Source organism: Hyposmocoma kahamanoa, unplaced genomic scaffold, assembly GCF_003589595.1.
Source record: "Hyposmocoma kahamanoa isolate Upper Pololo Valley unplaced genomic scaffold, ASM358959v1 97, whole genome shotgun sequence".
NCBI classification, from domain to species: domain Eukaryota; kingdom Metazoa; phylum Arthropoda; class Insecta; order Lepidoptera; family Cosmopterigidae; genus Hyposmocoma; species Hyposmocoma kahamanoa.
In genome coordinates, this window is record NW_020655294.1 from 2,857,204 (window position 1) to 2,871,459 (window position 14,256).

The following is a 14,256-nucleotide window of genomic DNA, read 5'->3' on the forward strand; positions in this document are numbered from 1 at the left end:
TCGACTGTTATAGGTCGTTTTGTATTTAGTCGACTGTTATAGGTCGTCTTGTATTTAGTCGACTGTTATAGGTCGTCTTGTATTTAGTCGACTGTTATAGGTCGTTTTGTATTTCCGTATCTTCAAAGTAAGAATATATTGATTTTTAAACACAAATGATTGGACTTTTAACGAGTAATTTATATGTGTAAGGTCATAACTAGGTTTCTAAACGATCAAAGATTGTGGTATTACCGTGTATTTTTTTACGGCAGTTTTGAAGACAAGGAATATTCTTCTCTAATACGTCCACTGGTGCAGTTGTAACACATATTCCGGGGGCAATTATGACGTTAATTGACCCACTGTTACAATTGACTTATATTTTTTTTTATTGTGATACAAATCGACCAAATCCAAATATTAAAGTTTTAAAATGTTTGATAAACAAATACTTTGTTTATTTACTTATTAAATAGTTATTTGCACAGCACAAATGTAAAGAAAACACACCTTCTAATTACAGCATATTATTTAAAAAAAACCTGTAAATTCACTTGGACTTTGTGAAAATGCTCTAGTATCATTAATACGAGTAGATACCTTCTATTAACAACATCATTTGCACCGCAGGCAGAGGAGAAGTACTAAGAATAAAAAGCACAGGCTTACAGACAAGCCCTTCCTTAGAACATAGTCTGCAAACATTATTATGTTGTAATCTGTGATATGGTAATAAAGACTTTAATATTATGCTCTGGGGGTAATAGTAACAGAGGGAGCAGTTGTCACAAACAACATCTCATCAAAACTAAAAACTAATTTTCGAGTACAAAATTATGCATTTAGATTGATTATGTTTAGATTAGGTATATTAATACCTATAAGTTTTTCTGGCTAAATTTCAAATTCCTGGCCATAAAAAGCAATGCCATTAAAATGAAGACTACTACAATTAATGACATGTTTTTAATTGTCAGTATAATATTAATAGTGTTATATCTCTCATTGAAATGAGGTTCCTTTTAATAATAAAAACATTCTTATTTTCCTATATTTTCGTTGCGTTTTATTGTTTTCCAGTGGTGTTATTTTGTACCGGGGTAGGGGGCATTAGTGACAATTCTCCGTCTCACAAAACCTTTCAATTCTACATTTTCAAAGCGTAATAACGAATAATCAGTAACAAACGTTTGTTGCCAAATATATTTACCTTACCTTACACGGGAAATGTTTTAAGGATACGTTAAAGCAGTTCTATAATCGAAGCGTACGTAAAAATATCTTTAAAATCCCTTTACTCATGCAAAGTAAGTTCGGAGGTATCCACCAATAACGGAATATTCTGTTTTCAGATAGTATTCACGACAGAGGAAGACCAGCATTACCACATGCCGCTCCTACTGAGCCCCTACGGGTACACCACTTACCGTGGCAGCTGAAACCACGTGTCGGATTATACTTATTTTATTTTAAATCTATCCAAGCCTGAAATTATTCTTTTTTTTATGCAACCTCATAAAAATATTTTTTGGTAACGGTAATTACTTTAAAATTGTTATTTTCCATGGCTGCGGTAATTAGAAAATTCAAACATTTTTAGTGACCTACAGACTTACGTATAAACATAATACCTACTATAAGGTCATTGGTTGACGGACTTTGAGTGTGGTTCCGTAAAATTATTTCACCCATAGCGGGATCACCGCCTTAACTACAGATTTCATTCTTCGAGAGTAAGACGTCGCGGAAAGGTCTGTAATTTACCGTTCTGTATATTAGCACTGGCTAGTGATTTTGAAAGGATGTATGACTATCATGCCCAAGAACTACTCTGAGCCAACGGTTTCTGATGTCGTTGCTGCCTCCGTTAATTATAACTTGTCTGCTAAGAACTAGGAATGCTCCAAAGCATGTAGTCGTGTGTTAAGGCCAAATTCTACTTAAATGTTTCTCGAGACTGCAATGACCTGTTAAGATTATGGGAGTGCATGTTTATTAGAAAGTATTCTTGAGTATTTTCTTTATGATTTTTTTATTATTATTTTCTTTCTCCGGTTGACACACTGGGTGCGTACCGCAGTTTGCGATATGCGTATGCGCACATAGGGCCCGTATGCGCACATAGGGCCTGTGATTTATGGTCTTTTCACAAAGAGTGTTTCTAATTACAATCAAGAAATTTATAACGTTTGTCTTTCTAATTCAGATAAGAAAAATATGATGAGAGACGTTCAAGGCGGTATGAAATAGGAGCAGGTAACGTTAGGGAAAACGTAGAATTCACCGTTGGACTGGTATGGAATTTACATAAGTTATACATTTTGATGAAAATAGTCAATGATATTGTGGAAATACCGAGTAACCAAGAGCATCGCAATTAACATTTTCTATGTAGACAGGATTGTCTCTGTAAATCTAAAAATATTAATAAAATAATTATACAAAATCATACAATAATGAATGAATTCAATTACTTAGGTACAATTACCAGAAAAGTCTCAAAACCATTGTTGATAGCTCGTGTAGGCATCAGATCATCAGCCGCCCTCAGCACGTACCTACAAACCTACCATAAATACCAACACATATTAGCACATACCAAGACTTCACGTAGGCAGAAACACATACGGGGTTTTTTACGAAATCTACCCCAATTTAAAAAATACCTACAAACAACGCGGCCTACGGTGACAAAAAGGATGTAAGTAAGTAATTGATATAATTCTTCCCATTACAAGTCACATAAAGAGTTATGTGCTGTGAAAAGGCATAAAAAGGGCAATAGACACCCACCTGCAGTGCTCATGGAGTCGTATAAACTTGTACATAGGTACCTCTATCACCAGGGGCCTTACCATGAACTCTTATTACAGTTCAGTAAAGGTTCGTAACGTCAAAAAAGCGGGATGGTGATATAGACTTCATGTAGCGCTTTCTCACGATTTATTTTAGGTCCTAAACTCGTCATAAAACTCGGAATCGTAATAAGAGTTTATGGTAAGGCACAGGTCTTACACGTGATGGAGAAAATTATTTATGACAATTACTTAGTGCTTTCATTTGAGAGCAATAAAATTTTCTGTAAAAAAGTGAAGATGTTTAAAAAAACAGTTTAATTAGATTACAGTGATTATTAGGCACAATCATTCGCGAAGCGGTGAATTATATGGGAACGCTCTGGTCAAACTGGCTGCGCATATTTAGTAGGAAAGTAATTAGCGTTATATTTGATTTCGCCGTAGTTAATTCATTACCTATTTAGTTTTCTATCAATAGAATAGAATACGTTTATTTGCTAGAATACAGTATTTATACAATATTGAGTAAAATTGGGTACATTGTATTCAACCTGCACGCAGGTGTGCTAATGTTACAGGTATTTCACATTTGTCTCTACAATTACAAAGCAATTTGCATTTCGAACTAATATCAATTGGTATTGGTAACTTCTAAATATTCTTTATCACTTTAAAAGCAATGTGTCAAAAGCCATTTTGTCAGTTGTGATTTAAAAGTAAGTCCTTGTAGTGATTTAATTACATTAATTATATTAAAAAATTATAATGTATTGAAGCAGTTATTCTTATAAGCGAGGTTGTGTCAATTTCTTTTCATTTTAAATAATCTTTGATATCAATATACACAGATCACATAAGTCAAATAATTTCTTTTTAAATACACACATCAAAAGTGTCTAGGGATCAAGTGAATATTTTTGAAATAAAAATTATTTAAGCAATATTTACCAAATCCAGTCTTCCAGGACGACTTCTTACTTTAATGCTTATGTTTTATTTAACCGCTTACCCCTATATTTAATTAAAATAAACTAAAATTGATGTTTTTGCAAATTGTGGGAAAAAACTCAAATTAACGGCGTCAATTAAATAACAAAAAAATGGCGAAAATGATGATTTTGCTCATTTTTATTGTAAAGATAAAAAAATTAATAATCTGTATTTCCACCATTAACACGAATCACACAATTACAGCGATTTGGCATGCTTAAGATGAGTTCATCAAAATCACTTTGAGGAATGGCCGCCCATGTGTTTTGTAACAAGTCAAAATATTGTTGTAGAGTATGTACGGTATGCATACTCGGCACAGCTCTTCTTTGAAGCATATCCCATGCGTGCTCAATTGGATTGAGGTCTGGCGATTGAGCAGGCCACGGCAGAACGTTGATACGAGCTTCGGCAAGAATGCGTGTTACGACTCTAGCCGTGTGTGGACGTGCGTTGTCATGCATTAGTTGAAATGAATCACCCAACTGGCCTCGCAAAGGGATGATAACATCTGAAACAATCCTCTCTGCGTAAACTTGAGCATTAAGGTTACCCCTGATCCAAATGAGATCGGTTCTTCCGCCGATCCAAATACCGTCCCATATCATTATTGTTCCCCCACCATATGGATGAACTTCCTGACAATATCTCAAACGTTCATGACGTCCAGATGTTCTCCAAACTCGAGTACGTCTTGTATCCGGTCTCATACCGAAGCGGGATTCATCCGAAAAGCACACATAGCGCCAGTCTTCTTCCTCCCAGTTTCTGTGTTCGCGAGCCCATCGTAAACGGGTCCTGCGATTGCAGGGTGCAATAGGTGGAACTCTGAGCGGCCTTCGGGATCGCAGACCCACTTCACGTAAACGATTTCGGATTGTTTGATCGCTTATTAGCAAGCCTGAGGAGCTGTGGAGCCTCGTAACCAACATCATGGCGGTCATGGTACGATTCCGTCGAGCAGTATTTTGGATATACCGGTCCTGTCTGCGAGTCGTGATGCGAGATCGTCCTCCATGTCGCTCGGCCACGCTGCCCGTCATGCGGTAGCGCGTCCAGAGGCGACTTATGACGCTCTGTGTAGTGTTAAGAGTGAAAGCCACAGCAAGTTGCCTGGAACCAGCTTCCAACATTCCGACGGCTCGCATCATCACTTCTCGGGTTAAATGATGTCGTCTCTCCATAATAATGTAAATTGTTTCGGTTCCGATGCAGATATTGTAATGATTTTGTCAAAACGCTATAACTCATTTTTATACAAAACCACATTGACAATCGATTTTCTTCTTATTATCGAATTTTAAACAATATTCCTTATTTAAATGTTAAAACTCACTAAAAAGTATCAATAGCGATACAAAAAAGTTAATATAATTAACCCTAATTGCAGCAATACTCTTAAACGTACTTGATCCCTAGACACTTTTGATGTGTGTATGTTTAAGCATTATACAACTTTATGGACATATTATAGCAATTCCTAGAAAAGCAAATAATATTACGGGAGGGGCCAGCCAAGCGGTTGGGATGTCTAGTTAAGAAAGTACATACTTCACGTTTCCTAGTAAATAGGGCCAAATTTTTTTAACAAACATGCATACTTCAAATTTTTACATAGCGGGAAGCGTTAGAATTCTTAGTTTTTAAAAAGCGGCCTACAATATTGAAACGGGCCTCCTCTACTTATAGCTCTGACAAACTTTTTCTGGATAAGAAAGGGACGATTAGTAGAGCTATTTACGCAGTTCCCCCAGATGATGAGGCCATACCGCAAGCTAGAGCAAACGAATGCATGGTGGCCATTAAGGCAGTTCTCTGATCACATATGTGCGTTAGACGGTATAAAACAAATACAAATCGAATCACCTTTGCACATACTGAATCAACTTGTGGTTTCCATGTTAGTTGAGAGTCTAAGGGTCGTATTCCAGAACTCTACTCAATGCTCAAGTGAGGACTTGAGTATGATTTAATGCTCTAGAAATCATACTCAACTCCTTGCCATTAGGGTCGTATTTCCAGTGCTTTAAATCATACTCAAGTCTCAAGTAGATTTCTGGAATACGACCTTGAGACTATACCGAGAAAATTGCTGGACGAGTACACTTCAACATCGTGTCCATGATAGCTTACAGAGAATTTCTGGGGATTTCCATTATAATTACAACATTGTATTATTTTTGTTTTTTACACGTTAACTTTCAGATTATTTTGTTTAAGCCAGTCAATAATGTTACATATAATTTATAATATGAATCATAATTAAATGTCTAAAATGTTAACAAAGAAATGTCATTGTCAAAAGGTGAATGCAGCTATGCTAAACCTTTTATTATTAAAGGTGTAGGAAAAGGAGGACGTTGTCATTTTCTACAATTTTAATTATCTATTACAAAATATTAACAAATTACAAAAACTTTAACAACAACACACAATAATTTAACAAACGTACTAAGGAGACAAGAAAACATTCGAGTTCGAGAAACTAAGCACGAATGACATCGATATGATACGATAAAATAGTGCACAATATATGTTTTTGATTCCTATTGTGTTATGTCATAAAATTATTTACGACCTTAAACATAGTATTTTATTATAATTATTGTATCAAAACGAAATTAAGTAAAAATATATATTGCAAAATGTGAATTGTTCTAAGTTTGTTACCGTCTAAGGGAACTACTATTTAAAATATAATTTTTTGCTCTGTTAACCCCTTTGTTTACATTTTGGACATCTAATTATGATTCATACTATCTATATACCTACACGTGATGTTCTACAAAAAGATCTCTATTTAACAATATCTAAGGTACCTATCCGAATTCACAACCCTTCACCACAGGACAAAGTGGCCCCCAATAATCGCTCACGATCGAAACTATATACCTATGCCCATTTTCGATGAATTCTCCGTCCACAATAAGATCTTCGAATACTGGTTTCAAATCTGGGAAGAACTGTACTCCGTACATGAGCCCGAGTCTGATATCGTGGATCATCTTGATCACGTTTGAGCACAATGTGCTTTAATAAAGGTGCGTCAGCATGCCTAGATAGTTACCTATTTGTAATTTACAACAGAAAAAAATTAACTATTCCACGGTTTTATTGGTTTGTTTTTGATTTTGTGAAATAACTCCACCTGCTTGTTTTGAGGATATTTTCATTGTGTTGGATCTTTGTATTTCATAATTATTCCTCTAGGTTCAACTTTAAGTTCAATCAGTTGAACTAATTGGAATAATATTAATAATAATATTACCAATAGTTTTGTCCTGTTAGTCACTTTCAACTGATTAATCAACTAGAAAATAAAGTCGTATAACCTGTCTACTTACCTTTGTGACTAAATACATATTAGGTTTTTTCAAATCATGCTATATTCCTATGAAATAAGCTCACAGACAGCGCAGTTTCGAACATACCTACCTATTTGTGTGTGTATCTAATATTAACCTTCTAGATACTGCCAAGGACAGGTCTGCTCTGAAGAGACAGGTAAGCCAAAAAATACTGCCTGAATTGAGTTTGGGACTTAACACATCTTCGCAGACTAATGTTGACCCTTCTCGATGTTTTCTTTAATCTTTTCCCTGAATAATAATACTAATAACGCACGTACTCTCATAGCCCCGCACTAGGGAAACCCTGTATCGCGGGTACAATGGACACTCGCCTAGACAACCACAAATTACTTCCAAATTCAAAGAGAAACAAATAATGTAAATATAGAAAAAAGTAGGCCATACAAACATTTCTCCTGGCCCGGGAATCGAACCCGGGACCTCTGCGTTGCAGAATAGTAACCGTTCGGCCACGCAGACAGTTAAAAATGAAGACCCACGCCTAGCAGTAAGATGATGGACATATGTTTGTATCAATAATTTACGGAATAGTTGTTTATTAAAAAGCAAACATAAGTAACTATTTACTTCATACTTTTGAGTAATATCTCGGTAGTAAAAAAAAAACAAATCGACCTGTCTACTCAATGATTATTGATGGGACGTGGAGAAGTTTCCATTTTGAAAAAAAAAACATTCTTTTCACGTTTCAGTGACACTTCGCACGTGAAACCCTTAAGACTATGGAAACTACTTTTTTTCCATCCTCTAAGGTGAAACCAAATACAGTTGTAACTCAAAAACGATGGAATTGAGAAAATACGAGTCCAAAGTTCGATAAAATAATACATGGAACCAATATTTGTTTTATTTTCGTCTATAATTTTTTTATAATATCAAATGACGGGACGAACAAATCGTGCGCCTGATGGTAAACTAATACGCCTGTCCATAACAGTTATTAACTAATTTTATCTGAATAACTAATTATTATGTATAAATACAAATAATCCCACTATTTCCAATAACGTTCTTTTTTTTTTATTTTAGCAAAGCACTATTTGCTTTCCCAATACAATCATTTTTGAGTTCCGACAGTACCTACTTATTTGGTTTCACGTGCGACCTGTCGTGGTTTTATAATTCATCCCAAATAAAACTTCAAAAGATATATCTAATCATAGAACGAACATCTACACTTTTAACTTTTCGTGGCTATTGTCGCGAATGGCTACTTACAAGTTTCCATGTTTTAAAATAAAATAGGTATCTTAATTACAATACCTACTTTAAGTCTCGATGTCCTAAAATAAATATTTCATTACAATACTATAACAACGTTATGGCAGAATAACAGAGGCCGTGGGTTCCCCGCGATCGCCGAGTCATAAGCCGTTTTGTCTTGTTAATTAACACTGTCTCTGATTTTGATTATAAAATATGTATTACTGTATTCAAGACAAATAAATGAGTGTATTATCTTTTATTATGTTAACTTCGATGTCCACTGGTGGCGCCACCGCCATCCGCACATGAAGCCCTCGTTCCATAGTTATAATTACAAATACATTTAATAAATATAACTAGAAATCATCGTAAATAAAATGATAAATAATTATTAATTTCTCACAATCCTAGAATTACTAATTAGAAATGTATTAAATTAATACTTCCTCTTAAAATTTATATTCTTGTTTAGAACTGATAGCTTGATGGTATTATATTGTATATTATATTGATATATATTATTAATTCCAAATAGATTTTTCAATACGTAGTTGCTCATCTATGTATGTACTAAGATTTTGAATTCCAGTATCTAATTCATTTTTGGACCTCTCCAAATTAATTATAAATAATTAATTATAAATACGAATTGGCGCCATTGTAACATTACATTAATAGGGTGAAACTTTGCCCGAATAAACACCGAATTAACGACATTTTCATTTTAATTTCTCTTGTCCGCCATCCTGTACTGCTTTCGTTACAATTATTAAGTGGGAAGAAAAGTACAAGTAGTCCTATCAACAGAACTAGTAGAAATCGTTTCGTCCACCAGGATCCCCTAGCCTAATCCCCCCAAGGGATCCTTGTGAACTCAATAGTTCATCAGAATCCCCCAAACGCAGATACGAAACGTTGAGCGCCACTGACACTATGGTACCTTAAAACAAATAGAGGAACACATACTTGTCTTCGAATTGTTTTCCACTATCCGAAATTTTTCGGAACTCTGCATATGGACATGTTCATAAGTGAGTTGATACCTACCTTCCTCTCTAATTTTGTATGGAAATACCCACATATAAGTATACTCAATATTTTCGTATTTATGTAGCCACCAGCCCAGTCAATTCGGATTTCTCTTACCATATCACTTTCAATCCTCTCGTGGCACTTGGCACCAATACCTAGAATCCCATGGGACTACTATGATATAACCACAGACAGCTGTTTCTATATTCACGTTGATGTTTACCAACTTTTACAGGCATGCATGACTCAAATTCAATCCAGTGACTTTCGTCAAGCATACTTTCATTCGGGCATTAAACCATTATCTTTGTAGAACTTTTTGTTCGCTGCTCGAGTATCAGTTTTTCGTATCTACATGGCAGCGCTACATATTATTCAAACCCCTTCATATGAAGCAGAACCAAGGTCATGCTCATAAAACTACAATAAATAGGGTCCTAGGCATCTGTTGACTTAATAAAATCAAACAACAGAATTTATAAAACAATTATTTTTATATACACTTAACAATATAGTTAAATACTTCATACATAACCTAACTATAAATGGAGCAGCCTAATTTATAGCTAAATGTAAAATTACCAAAAAAAATATGTACAGTTTCATGAATATAATTTTGTGAGCATTTTATGTGCTTATTGTTTACGGCGAAGCTTGTAGAAAACCGAAGCGAAGACAGATATTTTTTCTTTTTTGATGATTACGAGGTAACATTACTTTCTTTAAACTTATGGAAAATGCGTACTTACGCTAAATTTACTCACTTGAGTAAATTTAAGAATTTGAATGAAGTTTTGACAATACAAGCAAGACTAAGGTTTGTTACAGTCTCGACTGAGGGAACTTGTTTGTATTCCACACAAGAGAATTATACTATATTTCCCTTACATCCTTAAAAATCACTAATTTGTGGTTTATCCATACAACTTTCCAAAATGCTAATTTTAAACTAATTCATTGTGATCTTGAGAATTGTGGTCCTAATTAAATGCAACAACTGTTTGTTCTTTAAAACTAAAAATTAACGAAACAAACATTCACAATTACACACATTCACAATTACCTCAATGTCTTTTGGAAATATAAAATAATAAATTATGATTTATGTAACTCAAAAAACTAAATTAAATAATTTCACTTTCTGAAAATATACTCCAACTAACATTTTTATTGAAAAATGTCCACTATATTTAAAGTTTAACAAAACGAATGAATAAAAATTTTGATTGAAGAGTTGACATGATTGGGACAACTAGTACAAAAACTGCACGTAGTTCGTACATTACTACACTCACTACATTTAAATGCCACGAAATCTTAAAAAAGGTCCACTTTGCTTGGTCATCGTAGTGTGTAGACTACAAGCTGAACTTGGAATCGCAAAAGTGGGGCCTTTCGTCAGAAACGTCACAAAGTAGTTTGTTGTTTTCGAAGCTAGTTTACACCTACAATAACAAGATTGGCACGCTGTCCGACGTTGGCGCGACTCTGTAAGACAAGGTCAGAATCGTCAGTAACCATACTAATATTATCCACAACGAATTCACCGTTTCTTCAAGTCACAACACTAAGTATCACAGTGTTTATCACAGCTTGTTGTAAAGTCTCAATGTTCTTTGAGCGTTAACGCTTCCTTCTGCAGCTAAACTAAAAAAATCCCCAATAGTCCTAATTTTTTGAAAGGATTGCCAAAATAATTGGGAACAATTTTGTAAAAAAGGGAAAAGTCTGTACGTTATCTAAAAACAAATCCTGAAAACATCTCCCCACAAGAGGGTTTAAATAACTTACTTGCAGTGATTAAAGAACTGAAAAATGTGCCATGGCGATGAAAAGATTATCAGTGTTAGCTTTCTCCAAAACGAGGTGCTTTCACTCGTTCATATAAATTGTCGCATACATATAACCTGTTTGAAACCTGTGAAAAGAGCGGGGTTAGCAACTTAAGTATTTGTGTCATCTACTCACCCCTAGTATGACGCGCGTCTAAGGCAGGCCTCTACGATTTGGCGCCCACATCTATTGTAGTGAAATAAGAATCAAACCATTAGACAAAAAATTACTCGGGAAATGTGACTTCCACAACCTTTTCCCTAATTCCCAATATCAGTTGATGCCATTACCATTTAAACCTTTTAAAATAAATTCCAAACATCCACACCGCCCTTATTAATGGAAAATCAACTCTTATTCATGAGTTTCACTTTACTTTTTGTTGAAATTTATTAAAAGACATATTTTGTGTCATCGAGTGGAAATCATACATAAAATTATATAATATAAGACGGACACAGAATAAGTCATTTAAATGTTTGTTCCCATATTCTCCATTTCTTTTTTTACAACATTCAGTGAATACAACCAACCTGTAAAAATCCAACCTGCAAAGGAAGAGTCAAAGAAAAAGGATTTTGTATGTAATAATGATAATACCCACCTATTTGTTCCCCTCCTCCTGCCCCACCACTTCCTTATATCTCGCTATCATGAGCTTTTTCACTGTGTCTCTGTACGTCTCCCCAGGAGTTGGTGTGTAGATGCCTCTTTTTTGACCAAGACCAACCAATGCCGGTCTCTGTTCAGCTTCAATGGGCGCTATCCTGCCTTGCTCTGTCTTGCCGAGCCCTCGGCCTTCTGACCAGCCCATTTTCTGTAGCATTTTTCCTCCTATAGTATCTACAACAGATGGAGGAGGCGCCGTAGGCATTGGAGGTGGCATAACTTCAGGTGGCTCGTACCTCTTACGCATAATAGGCTCATCTTCACCAAACTTCATCCGCCTCTCAGCTGCCCTATCTCTATAACCATTAGTCTGTGGCAATAATTCCTCTTTCTTTCTATGTTCCACTAAGTTTTGTTTGTGCAAATCAGATAATGTCTTATGTTTGGTCAGCACATCAGCTGAAGGGAATTTGCGCTTACAGAGGAGACAGGTTAGTTTAGGCCAGTCAATGATACCTTCATCGTTTTCGATTGACATTGGTTCAATAGCAGTTTTCTTCATGAGGAAATCATCTCCAATAGGAGGCGGTGAAAGCTCTCTAACGTGACCAGTTTGTGGTAAAGATGGCCCTGCACCAAGAACAGAGAAGCCAATGTCTGCTGATCCTTTGCTAGCACCCGTGTCAAGTGGCTGTTCCATCACTATGTTACTGCGGGCATTTTCTTTCTTTTGGTTGAGAGTCCGAGCCCATCTCTCCATGTCTTTAGCTATCTTTTTAGCTACTTTTACTTTGTCCTCTTTCTCTTTTTTTTTCTTCTCCTCAGGTTCCTTTGCTATTGTATTTTCAACAGTAGCTTGTGGAGGGTTGGGCAACTTAGGTTGTTCAGTATTCTGCTGGGCTTGAGTGGCAGCAATATAAGTGGAGGAGGAGGCGTCCCAATACATATATGTATTGACCTGACTGTTGTAGAAGTATTGAGTATTCCCGTCATAGTACAATCCTGTTGCTGGGTCATAATAATACCCTGATGTTTCATCATACATGAAGGTACGAACATCGGGGGCAGTGTAAGTCGTTTTGCCGTCACCCGTGGGGACTTTAACAGTAGGAGCAGCCTGGGAGGCGGAAGCTACGAAAGTGGGAGCAGCTACAGGCGTCCAAGACATATTGCGGGCTTGGGCCGCAGAAATAGCCGACTGCGCTACGGCAGCCGCCGCGTTGACACGGTCAGCTTCCGACAAAGACTGTTGTGCAGCAGTGTAATTTGCCATTTGAGCATAATAAGCGGTGTAGTCTGCCGCAGTGGCAGAAACGGGTTTCTGTATCTTTTGCGGTTCATTGTAAAATGAAATTAAAACTTCCCTATTATCAATTTCTAGAGGAGGATGCAAGGACAGCAATTCCGAGTGAGCGGCCGTGGAATCAGCAATAGAATTGAAATTAATATACGCCAAACATTTGGAAGCACCCGTCAACGTCTCGCGACCTATCGTAATACCCGCTATGGAATCCAAAACGGACTTGGAACATCTCTCCTTCAACGCGTCTAATATTTTCTCCTCGGTGGTCAGAGCGTCCAACCTCCTAAAGAGCAGCCGCTTGGTGATGCCCGCCCCGGCCTCCGCCGGGCAGGTCCTGTCGCCGTCCCCGCCGTACACCGCGCCCTCGGAGCGCTGGCCCTGGCAGTTGCGGCGGTAGCACACCTGGCGGCGCTTGAAGTTGTACGAGCCACACTTGCAGAACCAATCCCCCGGGGAGGCGTTGACGGCCGGGCCGTCGTCGTGCCGCTCGCGCCGGTCGTCGGGGCTGCGGCTGGCGGAGCGCGAGCGCGCGTCGGCGTCGCTGATGGTGGGCGGGGAGGGGGCGCTGGGCACGTCGCGCTCGTCGTGGCGCCGGGGCGAGCGGCGCCGCTCGCGCGAGCGGTCGTAGCGCTCGCGGGCGCGCCCGAAGCGGTCGGCGTCGCGCTCGTAGCGCTCGCGGCGCTCGCGGCCGTCGCGCTCGGGCGAGCGCTCGTAGCGGCGCTCGTGGCGCTCGCGGCGCTCGGGCCGTTCGGGCCGTTCGGGCCGCTCGGGCCGCTCGGGCCGCTCGGGGCTGCGGCGCGCGTCCCAGGCGGGCGAGCGCGCGCGCGCCTCCCAGCGCGCCTCGGCCTCGCCCCAGCGCGAGCCGGCCTCGCGCGCGCGCCACGACATGTCCTGCGAACACACGCCCGTTACGGCACCTCGCGTCGCGCCGTCCGCCGATCGATGCGTCTTCGACCTCGGACTCACCTGCTGCAGGTCGATCGGGGAAGGGGCGCTCCTGGGCGTAGCGACGCCTCCACTGACGCGCTCTTGGCCACCGACTACGTTTACTACGTTTTGTACACGAAACGAGAGACGAGCGTTCGAGAACTGCCGAATTACGCTACGCAGTGGACCGGACTAGACGCCATTT

General features: G+C 38.3%; 2 protein-coding genes across 3 annotated transcripts in view; one reads left to right on the top strand and one right to left on the bottom strand.

Moving 5' to 3' along the window:
* LOC113238619 (5-hydroxyisourate hydrolase) overlaps window positions 1–1,517 on the top strand; it is a 4,722-nt gene extending 3,205 nt beyond the window's left edge. Inside the window, exon 2 of the mRNA XM_026475448.1 lies at window positions 1,335–1,517. Within this exon, the coding sequence (XP_026331233.1) occupies window positions 1,335–1,421 (87 nt within the window). The 3' untranslated portion in view covers window positions 1,422–1,517. The remainder of the gene's footprint in view (window positions 1–1,334) is intronic.
* An 8,533-nt stretch (window positions 1,518–10,050) lies between these two features.
* Window positions 10,051–14,054, bottom strand: LOC113238611 (RNA-binding protein 5-A-like). 2 transcript variants are annotated; one of them, XR_003311114.1, is made up of 3 exons: window positions 11,817–14,054; window positions 11,348–11,398; window positions 10,054–10,867 (listed from the first exon to the last, which is right to left on the bottom strand). XR_003311114.1 is itself a non-coding variant. In XM_026475440.1 (2 exons), the coding sequence occupies exon 1, from the start codon at window positions 14,010–14,012 to the stop codon at window positions 11,817–11,819; it is 2,196 nt and encodes a 731-aa protein (XP_026331225.1). In that variant the 5' UTR covers window positions 14,013–14,054; the 3' UTR covers window positions 10,051–11,398. The 2 variants fall into 2 exon arrangements, 1 of the variants encoding a protein (XP_026331225.1); XM_026475440.1 differs by having other exon boundaries at window positions 10,051–11,398.
* Window positions 14,055–14,256: the final 202 nt, after the last annotated feature.

Excerpts from the sequence above, each read along its gene's own strand:
- LOC113238611 (XM_026475440.1), bottom strand. The coding sequence starts at position 14,012 with ATGTCGTGGCGCGCGCGCGAGGCCGGCTCGCGCTGGGGCGAGGCCGAG.